The sequence below is a fragment of the Pelmatolapia mariae genome, linkage group LG10_11, assembly GCF_036321145.2.
Source record: "Pelmatolapia mariae isolate MD_Pm_ZW linkage group LG10_11, Pm_UMD_F_2, whole genome shotgun sequence".
Taxonomy (NCBI): Eukaryota; Metazoa; Chordata; class Actinopteri; order Cichliformes; family Cichlidae; genus Pelmatolapia; species Pelmatolapia mariae.
Window position 1 is genome coordinate 14,907,615 of NC_086236.1, and position 11,515 is coordinate 14,919,129.

The following is an 11,515-nucleotide window of genomic DNA, read 5'->3' on the forward strand; positions in this document are numbered from 1 at the left end:
TGTGAAATTTTGGATCAAGTTTTGCAAGGTAAGATCTATTATATTCCATCTGATTGTCACAGATATTCAGGAGGAGGAATAATCTGCTCACTTTGGGTAATGTAAGAATCAAAAATTTAGGTATCTTGAAGTCTGTTTAAAACTTCTTATATAATTTCATTTTGAATTTGTTTTTAGTTCAGTTTGCTTCCAGTTAGTTTCCAAAGTGGGATTTTTGTGCTTTAGTTTAGGTTTTAATGTTTGAGAATAAAAACACAGAACTTTGTGAAAGCAGTCTTGTAAACATTCAAGACTCAACATCTTTTTTTTATTTATTTATTTTTTTACTAAACTAACAGATAGTAAAACTAAGGATATTTCCTCTGTAATTTTATTTTATTTTAATTAGTTTTCCAAGTTCACAACTCTTTTGTTGTTATTTTATTTTAGTTAACACTGCTTTGATTTAAAGGGTTAATTTTATACTTGAGTATTTCACTTATTTCAAGGTTTAAACAAATATATTTTTATTTGTTTATGTAAAAGAGTCCCATCACTTCCTTTCTTTTGTTACAGATGCATACATTTTTGCTCATGGTTGTGTGGGCTATACTGAGTGGCGGCAGCTGTGACACCCAGCAAGCAGATGTCGAGACACTCATGGATAATGGTATCTCCTTGTCTTTGAATATTCCTCAATGTTTTCATTTTTGTTTTTAATTCACCAACAGTAAAATCTTTTTTTTTTTGTTTTTGTTTTACCTAGTTGTGGTCCTGAGGGTGCCCTCTTTTACGGGTAGCATGGTTCACGTTCCTTTGACCTGCGGAGAAGCTTTTCAGAATGTGTTTTGGAAGAAAAATGGTAAAGCAACTTTTAATTCAATTAATTTTACTTATGTAAAGAAAAAGTCAAAGTCACAAGAACTTTCTTTTGTTTGTTTGCTCTATAGCTCATCAAGCTTTTGTTTATCCAGACGTCAAACTTTCCCCTTTGTCTCTTTATGGCTTTTTATGACCACATTGTAACAATGAACATGTCCGTGTCTCAGGTCAGGAGCTCAATCCGCCTCTGCAGGGGAACCAAGTCCAGGTCCTGGTGGAGGAGATGAAAGGAGGAAACTACACTTGCCACCTCAGTCCAAGTGGAGAATACCTGAACCACACTATGATCTTAATCCAGCTTAATCCAGACAACAGGACGGTCATATTGGAAAACAAAGAAGGAGGTAAGTTGAAAAAAAAAAAAAAGAAATAAGGAAAGGAGCAAAGGCAAAGAAAGAAGTGAAACGAGTAGGGGAGGGAGAACAAAGAAGGCATGCATGAAGGGAAAAGGGCAGAGAGCAGATTTTCTTTGACTGGATTTAGCCTCAGGCTTTCTCTGAAGAAGAAATGGTATTGATGGGACTGAACAGCTAAGATGATGGTCAGATAGGGATTTAGGATAAGAAAAAAAAATAGGGAAAGGGTGTAAGGGTGGCGTTCCAGAGCAGAAAACAGAAACTGGATCAAAGGATCACCATTAGTAGAGTGTCAAAGGAATTTTAATAGAAAAGATGGAGGGAAAGAACAACACAGTGAGCAGGCTTTATATTAGGCCCATCATCACATTGTTAGTGCTCGTGTTTCTCCAGAAGGTTTCAGCTTTGTAAATCTCAAACATTATGTTTCTGCAGTTTTGTGCTATGAGGCAATGTTTTCCCGTGATGGAACAAAACCTTAAAGTTGAAGTGAAGAGGCAGCTACAAAGCTTTTTTTTCTCGTTTACAGCAATTATATCAATGCCCTGAGTGATTTATTTGTGTTTACTTGATGGGATCTAGAAGTGCTATGAAACACTACAAGTGTAAGCTACACTGTTCATAAGAACATTAAACAAAAGAGAGGGAGGGGACTGACAGTAATTCTGTTGCTCCAGGTCACATCCACTGCTCGGCACCAAACTATACAGGATCCTTTCACTGCTCCTGGAAAAGAACAGCGCTCAGATCTGATGCCAGTGTGGTTTTGGTAAAGGCCGAACGGTAAGGACAAAGACAATGCAAAGCATACTTTGGTTGGGTGCTGGTGTGGAGGAGGTGCTCTAGATAGTATTTTAACATCAACTTATATTTATATTCCAGTTTTACTGAAGATATCCCCTGTGAGCTGGATGCTGATGCATCAGGGGTTCGCTGCCAGGATGCCCACTGCCCATACAAAGAGGAGCAACATCGCATTTCCCTCACCGTTTACATACGCAGCCATGCTCGTTTGGAGGCCTACACAAAGTCTTTCTACCTGAGAGAAATCGGTAAGTTTGTTTTTGTGTATTTTAGCGTATGAAAAGTAACTTTCTTAGTCATCGTGCTGTGATTCCCTCTCTCCATTCTCTTTCTTTTTTAACCTTTGCCCACCTCATTTCTCTCCCTCCCAACTCAATAAAGTGAGACCGTCAAAACTCCCTAACCTGCACATCAGTGATGGGAAGGTGTTCAGCTGGGACTACCCTGATACTTGGGAGAAACCCTGCACCTTCTTTGGCCTACAGTTTGAGGTCAAGCTGGTGCACAGTGGACACCCCTGCAACAGTGACAATCAAATAATTGTAATTAATACACGTACATCTACACACCAGATTCATATCTTTTTGCTGATGTCCAGTTTAGTCGAGGTTTCTTTGTCTTTATTAAGTCGCCTCTTCTTTGTGCAGAATATCACCACTGATGCAACCAAATACGAGGTTGGCGTTAAGACCAAGAAGTATGTTTTCTGTGTGCGAGCTCAGGACAAGTTCACCAGAGGGCCGTGGAGCCACTGGAGTCAGTGCACGTAAGTGTATTGATTTTTATTTATTTTTTTGCTAATTCTGTTCCTGTGCAAGGATTCACACTATTTACAAATCATTGTATACTGACTGATCCAATCTGTACTGTTTTTTTCTTTTTACCAACAGAGTGAACAAACATAACGTGGCATGCTAAGCGTTAGCCGCTGGACTCTGCTGCCGCACCAGAAAGAGGAAAACAGTTTTTAAAAATATTGTAATTCAGAAGAAAAAAAATGGTCTAATACATTTTTTCAAGCGATGCACAACATATGAAGCTGTGCTTCAGGAGTAAATGTATACCTGTACAGTATTTATTCATCCCTCTTCATCCCCATTCGTTATGTCTGTGGAACTACAGCACAATGTTACAATAATGATTTATTCTGTGATTGAAATGAATTAGTATTTCCTTCATGCCCTTTTTAACTTATTTATATCTGTTCATTTTATAATAAATTAATGAACATATCAGTTTACTGTATTTTCTTTCATTTTATAACAGGGCATCTCAAAATGTATTTGAAATGCATGGGTTATCTATAGTAATGAAGAGTTTCTTATTTTGAGTGCAGAACATACAAAAGATGAAAAATGCACTGACAAGCTAGAAAAAACACAAAATCATAAAACTAAAGTACTTGTACATATTTGCATATTTGATATTCTGATATTGTGCGAGTTGCATGTGTATTAACTCATCATGTGGCTACGTGAGACATCAATAGGTAATAACAATGACAACAGTAGGAAAATAATAGCCAGTAATAATACTGAAAAAATATTTATGACAATTAAATGAAGGGGAGGGGGGCACTGGAAACCATGGAGTTTTGGGAGGTGTCATTATTGGCCACGTCGTTAGTGTCTATGTTCTTTATTCAATGAATTAATCTTTTATCTTTTATGGTGTTCATGGTGTACAAGTTATGAACAGGAAGTAATGAAGTGTTTCTAACTGTTAACTAATTTTTAACTACCTCAGGAATGTAGAACAGTACAAGCAAGCGAGGTACAAAAAAAGGTTTATTTTCCTATTTACAGCCACAATTTGGTCGATGTAATGAAGAAAACACACAAAAAAGGCAGAGCTCAAGAAATGAAAAGAAACTGAATTTCCAGGGACTGCTTGAAATATCATATAGCTTATGTTTCCAGAGCTTCAGCTTCATGAAATGAGGCCCACCTTAATAAGAACTGAAATGTGTAAAAACCCACTTCAATTACAAAAGAGAAAAAAACAAAACACACAATTAAAAAATTGTGCTATCCAGTTCTTGTATTCTCATCACCTTTAGTTGGCTCATTGACATTTAGATGTTCCAGAAACATTTCAATGAAGAGCTGTCACGATCTAACGAGCATCAAAGAAATAAAACCTATGCTTTATGTCCGTTCAGGTGTTGCGTCCTGTGATTTAACAGAATCAGCATGCACAGAAAAACATGAATACGTTTCTGGACATGTATGCATACGAATATCCAGCCATGGAAGCCTGACTGTAATATGCATGTACAGAATGTAAATAACAAAAACCAGGCCTGTTTGTAGTGACCACCTACAGACACGTAACAAATGGTGTCACACTTGTTCACTAAAGCCACTTGTTTGAAATATTTTAGCTAGCCAGTTCTAAGACCAACAGATTTTGGTCTCTCAGTAGTTTTAAGAATCGCTGCATATGTCTGCATGTGTAGGCTGCTGTCATTTGTTTGACGCTCACAAAACTTCCAGGCATTCCAACTTTTCACTTCATTTATTACAAATCAAACAGACAATCCAAATACTACATAAAAAAAACACGTTAAATTACCAGGATATCCTCGCGTACTGAAAACACTTTCAATGGTTATGTAACTTCATTTTGCTTATTTGTTTCTGTTCGCTCTTTAGCTTTTTGCCGGTCAGTCTCTTTGAAGGCAGGCTACTGACCTTAGCCATAATGAAATTAGATTTCTATCTTCTCCTACTCACTTGGTACAGCAGAGAGGCTTGATAGAATATTTTTACTGGTAATCAACTTAACACATCTGCTACTATTCACCCATCTAAAATACCAAGCAGGTGTAAAAGATCTCAAATACTTTCAGGAAATAGTGGACCTCAGTTATCTATATTAAACCCTTGTTGACCACCATGAGTAAACAGGTGAGCTGGAGTCTGTGACATTAAATCAGTGTGGTCTCAAACAGGATTTTTTCCCCCCCCACAATGCACCTTGCACACTGATAGTAACTGTAAACAATATTTGAACAAACAAATGTTCCAGACTAAGAGAAGGCAGAGAACATGCAGATATATAAACTGGGAAGCCCGTCTCAGTCCTGAGGTTTTGACCTTGTGTGTAATTGTAGGGTTAATGTTGGACTTTTAGTGAGGTTTGGTATGAAGGACTTTATGTTTGTTCTTGTGTTTGACAAGTGGATGATGCATTGGTTGCATCCACTCCAAGTCTTTGCGCTGATAATATAGTCCCTCTTCAGTGGTGCTGCCTCTTAGATAGGTACCTGCAGAAACAAACAGGCACACATTCAGCGCATATTTTAAACACATTCAGTTGAATTCATGTTGATTTGGGGAAATGTACCAATGACACTGGGACACAACATTAAAAATGAGTAAATACATAATGGAAGAACATTTAAAGCCTTTACCATGTACCATGTACAGTACAAACAAATTATATCGTAAGTTGAACAGTCGATTAAATAACCAACCATGTACAGTCCTACCACATCACAGATAACAAAAATAAAGCTAAGAATGGACACAACAAAGTGCAAAGGAGACTTTTGCACGGAGATCTCACCTTTTAGCCTTTCCATCACAACTGCAAATAAGAAAGAGCTCAACGCTGATCCCTGATGTAACTCTACCCCGACCCTAAACTCATCTGTAATTCCTACTGCACACCTCAACACTGTTTCACAAATTTCTTGCCACTGGTGAGTTCCTGATGGAGTACCACAGTTACTCTCTTTGCTTGGGATGCAAAAGTCTCCTTCTTACTTTAGATTGTGTTCATTTATCCCCAGAATTGGATTTGCATTTTTAGGATGAATTTTATTCTTTAAATAATCTGAAATGAAGTCAAATTTAAGTAAGATTCATGTGTGTGTTGGCATTAGATGTTATTTTTTAATATAACTAGTATTTTCTTGTAAATGGCTGTTCAGGTCTAGCAGGTGCTACAGGTTTGAGGTTTGAAGTATGCAACTATAACTATGCAAATTATACTGTTTAGCTGTTCAATGAGTGCATACCTCTCCCAGTGTTTGTGGTTGAGTCCACTGAAGTCGTCAAGCTTGGCGATTTCTTTGAGGTATTGAGACAGTTTATACAGTTCTCTGTCCCGCTCCCTGTTGAGGTGGGCCTTCATGAAGGGTCGGATCTAACACAAATTCACAACGACAAATAAAGAAAAAGTTTCTTTAAGATCTGTAGTTGATTGTACCAAAAGAAGAGAAAAATGGTCAAGATAATTGTATGAACTAACCAACCTTAAGTCCATTCTGTGGGTTCATAAGAAAGTTTCTTCCAATGTCGTCAAACATAATGGTGTTCTTTCTGTTATAAAATTCTCCGTACTTCCCCCATATCACACCTAAGGGCTTCACCTGCGGAAGCCATAAAATAGATTAAATCAGTGCCATGACGTTTGCACAAAGCAGTAAACGTCCTCCACAAACATCATGAAAGAGGTATTCAAGCCCATCACAACATGTCGTCACGGCGCGTGCAGTCACACCTAGAGTGCAAAATGACTTACCAGAATTTAAACAAACAAAAAAAAAAAAAACAAACAACAACGATATGATACACGTCACCTAGGACCATAAGCCAGAAACATTCCCGAGAATTTACATAGTTACTTAGCAAGCATGACGTGTGTATACAACTTTATCTAGTGACAAATCTCTGACAAAGAGATACTTGACCCCCTCTTTTCAAATTTATCCTCACTACACATCCATATTATATATGTGCTTCCCATTTGACACCCCAAGACTCACATATGTTTTCATGCACAGTAATCTTATTTAATGAAGTTATGAAAAATTATACCTTCATACTATGATTTACTTATCTTTTTTTCAGGCCCTTGAAGTACAGAGGGGTGGTTCTTTTTAATATTTATTTGTTCCAGCAGTTTTAAGCTGTGACTAAAGCCAAATCGATCTGAAGCGCACTACCAAAATCCTGCTTTGGTAAATGGTGAATGAAATGGTTTTTATATCGCATGTGTGTGTATAACCTGCTCTGAGCCTATATCATAGTCTGACAAAGTAAGCTAGACAAGCTTAATGCCTAAGATGTCAAGTAATAGAAACAGGCATTGAATGTTTTATCTCGTCTGATGATTCACTGGAGAAAACAAAAAAAGTGCATTTCGAGTACATTCCAAAGAGTGTTATCAACACATGGTGTTTAGTTAAAACACGTGACAGCATATCTATTTTTTTTACCACCAAACTCATCTTCTATTCGTGATTTCTTTCTGCGTCAAAATAATTTGTACACTTTCTACTGTAACTGTGAAATAGAGAAACAGCATTTGCGTTCACATGTTCAAAAAAAGAATTTGTACAATGAAACAAATTAAGGTCCTGAAGATGTAAAATGTATTTTCCCTTTTACTCAGTTTACTAAACTAGAGGGGAAAAAGCAATTTGCTGCGACACTCATGATCATCTATTGACTCATTCTCAGATAATGAGCTCTGAGAGAGTGCTCAAAGGCATCAACGGGAGCATCAGGCTAAGGACAGCCTGGACATAGAATGAGAACAAATTTCCTGACCTGGTTTGATGTATTTTCCATTTTGGCTGTTTATTTCTGCAGCTCAAACTACTTTAAGCTATTTTTCATTATCTAAAATCTAACACATTTTAAGAAGGGTTTTTTAAAAATAATTTCTGTATCGAGTGTGGTGCATATCCTTTGTGAAAGCACCAATTATAAAACAGTGAAGGTTTCCAGATCCAAGGTTTCACATTGTTGACTCATCACATGGAATTTCCACCTGCAGTGACTCCATGACACCAGCTAAGATTCAAATGACAGGGCATGTTACTCATGACATCATTAAAGGGTGGAAGTTAAACTTTCAAAACCAAACCTTTGTGCATGTTGTGTACATGTGTAGCTCTCTCTCACTCACTCACTCCTTGAGTAAACAGAACCTCCTATTTAACATTTGGAGATTGCTACAATATGACTGTATTAATATGACTGTAGTGTGTGTGATTAGGTGAATGATACTGTAGGAAAAAGAACTTTGAGTGGTCAGTTAGGGCAGAAAAACTCTGTATAAGCCCCAGTCCATTTAACATTTGACCATGAACCTGTCTGTCACAGTCATGTGATGCTTGCAGTTTACCCAAAATGCCTTTTTCAGAATTATCTGAAAATAGATACTACCAATACTAATGCGTGTTTCTGTTATTCAGTATGACAAACATTAAATTCTTGGAGATTTTCCCTCTGAAACTATGATATATTCTATAATATCAATGCTCAGATTTAGTTATAGAAATAATGCTGAACAAAAATTAGATTATGGCTTTAGATAATGACACTCAGATTGGATACAAATTTGATTTTCTTGCAGTGTTATGTTCAATGACCCATTAACTGCCAGAATGAATAACGCTTAAAAAACCTAAAGTAAATCCGAATATTTTGTAAATCATTTCTTCTTCTGTGAAAGATATGTCCAAAGCATTGATGTCTGACCACAATAGTGACACAGGCCAATATTTTAAACAGCAAGTGTACCAACCTCCACAACTCCTCTCTTTGGGGTGTGTACCGTAATCATGGCCCCACTGTCCAGCATGAACGTAATCTTGTAATTAGGGTTGTCTGTCACTCCCAGCTCCTACACACACACACACACATGCACACTGTGGTGTTATCTTCTGATCCATCTACACTCATATAATGTATGCCAACTTGGTTAACACTGCCACCTTTTGGAACAAAATGTACAGGATAATAAAAGAAATGGTAAAGAAATAAGAGAAGTACTTGCCTTCATTTTTGCATCAATCCATTTCATACTTGTAGCAGCTTAAAAGAGAAAACACATTATGCGTGTTAATTAGTAATGAATTAAATCATGAAAGAAAACAATAACAATTAAAAACAACACAATGTCTACACACACCCAAGCACAAGAGGCATCTCAGTGAGAGGACACGGTTCTCCAAACACATACTAGACATTAAATTGGGTATTTACCACCAATAGAAAAATGGGCGACCTCAGTCTGTTTTTTGGGGGGTTTTTGTTCTTCTTGGTGGATCAGGTGTCAATTTGGGCCAAAACATCGGGAATTACTAGGCAGACATACTTATATGAAAACCCCAATCTAACATAAAAGCAATGAACCACTGCCACAGACAAGGGAAAGAGACGGAGAGATACGTACACCAAATTACAATATCGTAGTCCTCATAGGCTGATGTCAGGAACTCGTGAAGGTAGGGTCTCATCAGCTCCTGACCTGTTTCTGCACATGACTTATGATCTGAACACACACAGGATTATTGTATGGGTGTCCATGGTAAAAAAAAAAAAAGCAGCTGATAAACAGACAGTAACTGCAAAGCCTCCTCCTTTGTTACTTGCAAAGCATCTTATTAAAGAGACACATGATGATATCAACTCACCAAACAGTGTGTAGTCCACATCCAGAACCAGGAGCCTCTTGCCTTCTCTAGGAGGGTTTAGTTCCTCTACCTTGTACTCTTTGACTCTTCTAGCTATTTTTGCCAGGTTCTCCTCTCTGAAGACATAAAACAATATTTGTTTCTCAAATGCACCCACACATCCACACACAAAGACAGGTTTCCTTCAACAATTTCTAAAATTCTGACAGACCTGTTCTCCACTTCAATGACCTCCTCCTCAATGTCAAAATCATTGACAACGTCATCATTCTCTGGTGGAGGGGCTAAAACGTCTTCCTTCACGAAACAAAATATATGCACGGTTAAAACTGTATCAGTCAGTACATTATACCCATAGCATATATCCCTCAAAAATGTCAACGGCTGTCAGATCTTCACCTAAACAACCATTTTCTCATCTATTAATCAAAGCTAGCTGATTCCAAAATCCTGAATAAACAGATTATTTACAGGTTACCCCTCACCTCTCTTGTCTGGTAAACCTGAACATTAGCCAGGCACACAGTCCTTCTATAACAGTTCCAGCCAGATATATTTTTTAATTTTCTCTATCCACCTACCAGACTCTCCTCTCTGGTACCCATCATCATGATCTTGGTATTAGGCTTCAACTTCAACGAGCCCAGCTTCATCTCATCCTCTGCTGGTTTACCTGTGGGCAAGATGAAAGGGAAAGGAACAGAAAATATATATAGAGAGAAATTCTGAAAGTCATATTAAGAGAATGCATAACTTTTATAAAATTATATATATATATATATACAATAAAATAATTTATATACTCAATAGCCTGCAGATAGGTGGAGAAAACAGAAACTTTTGCACATAGACCTGGGGATAGATGTAGGGGTGAATATTTTTAATATGATTTACATCCAGGAGGGTCTTTTATGTAGACTGCACAATTAAATAAAAGCACAAGATGAAATGTCCTTTGGTCTCACACTTGGATTGGACTTCATATAGCATTATTTACACTAACTAGCGCAGAAATCAGAATACTTTATTAATCCCCAAGGAAAATCAGGTACTTATCATTGATATCATCTCACCTTTGACCTTGAGTCCCAGGAGTTTCTGTCTCTCTGGCAGGACCCCAGTCAAGGTCTTGATGGACTGTTTCAGGTCCAACACCGTGTCTTCCTCAGACAGAGAACTGATGAAGTATTCCTGACCTCCCCACTTAATGATAACCGACACCGACATGACTCTCCGGTGCTCTTCACACACACATACACACGACTGCAGCTGAAGTCAGGGATGCACGCGCACCCTAAGCAAAAAATTTCCAGCAACAATAACAAACATGCACGCGCACACCTTGCAGAAAGGGAGAGACGGGCAAATTCAAAGGAAAGGTGTTAGGATGCCACCATGTAACTGGCTGGAGCTCGACTTAAAACAAACAAGAGCAGCTTGTGATAAAACACAGAGAGCCAAACGGGACAATACTATTGTTAAGCAGGTGATGGTACGTCTGGCTATTTCAAGACACAACGGCCAAATGCCACCTAATCAGCTCAGACACTGTGTGACTGTCCCTGATGCTGATATTTATAGCACAAGGTTGCTAACACTGACTAGCAACGATGTAAACACACCGGGTTTAACAGTCAGCTCGCTAACATTAACTGACTGAGCTCCGCGGTCTGCTCACTCTTACCTGGTAGCACAAACTAACATGTAATGCTTGGCACACACTGTCAAATTTCCTCATAAAGTTGAATGAATGAACTGAGTTGGCCGTTCAATTTCATTCAGCGGGAGCCTCACACACCGCTGCTCTCTTCCTGGCGTCCCGAATCTTTCCGGTAGTGACGTAATTGAAAAAGGAGGCTTTGTTGCTATAGTGACAAAAGCTCGTTACTTTAAAATACAATCCTTTGAATTGTTTCCTGTGGTGAAGAAAACTTAACACTATCAGGTACAGTTTATTGAAGGCACATAATTTTTTTTTGCACTTACCTCTGAAAAATACATACAAGCATACAAGTATCTTACTATGGTCAAATAAAGTCATCGGAATTATTGTTCCCTG

General features: G+C 37.9%; 2 protein-coding genes across 2 annotated transcripts; one reads left to right on the plus strand and one right to left on the minus strand.

The window, feature by feature from the left end:
* The first annotated feature begins 555 nt into the window (after positions 1-555).
* il12bb (interleukin 12B, b) lies at positions 556-3,011 on the plus strand. Its single transcript, XM_063487682.1, has 8 exons — positions 556-649; positions 746-841; positions 1,029-1,205; positions 1,895-2,000; positions 2,100-2,269; positions 2,403-2,563; positions 2,669-2,787; positions 2,912-3,011. The coding sequence occupies exons 1-8, from the start codon at positions 556-558 to the stop codon at positions 2,937-2,939; spliced, it is 951 nt and encodes a 316-aa protein (XP_063343752.1). The 3' UTR covers positions 2,940-3,011.
* A 1,512-nt stretch (positions 3,012-4,523) lies between these two features.
* Positions 4,524-11,275, minus strand: ublcp1 (ubiquitin-like domain containing CTD phosphatase 1). The gene is made up of 11 exons (XM_063487722.1): positions 11,141-11,275; positions 10,530-10,797; positions 10,038-10,129; positions 9,668-9,753; positions 9,457-9,572; positions 9,216-9,314; positions 8,817-8,854; positions 8,565-8,663; positions 6,283-6,399; positions 6,046-6,173; positions 4,524-5,289 (listed from the first exon to the last, which is right to left on the minus strand). The coding sequence occupies exons 2-11, from the start codon at positions 10,681-10,683 to the stop codon at positions 5,262-5,264; spliced, it is 957 nt and encodes a 318-aa protein (XP_063343792.1). The 5' UTR covers positions 10,684-10,797; positions 11,141-11,275; the 3' UTR covers positions 4,524-5,261.
* Positions 11,276-11,515: the final 240 nt, after the last annotated feature.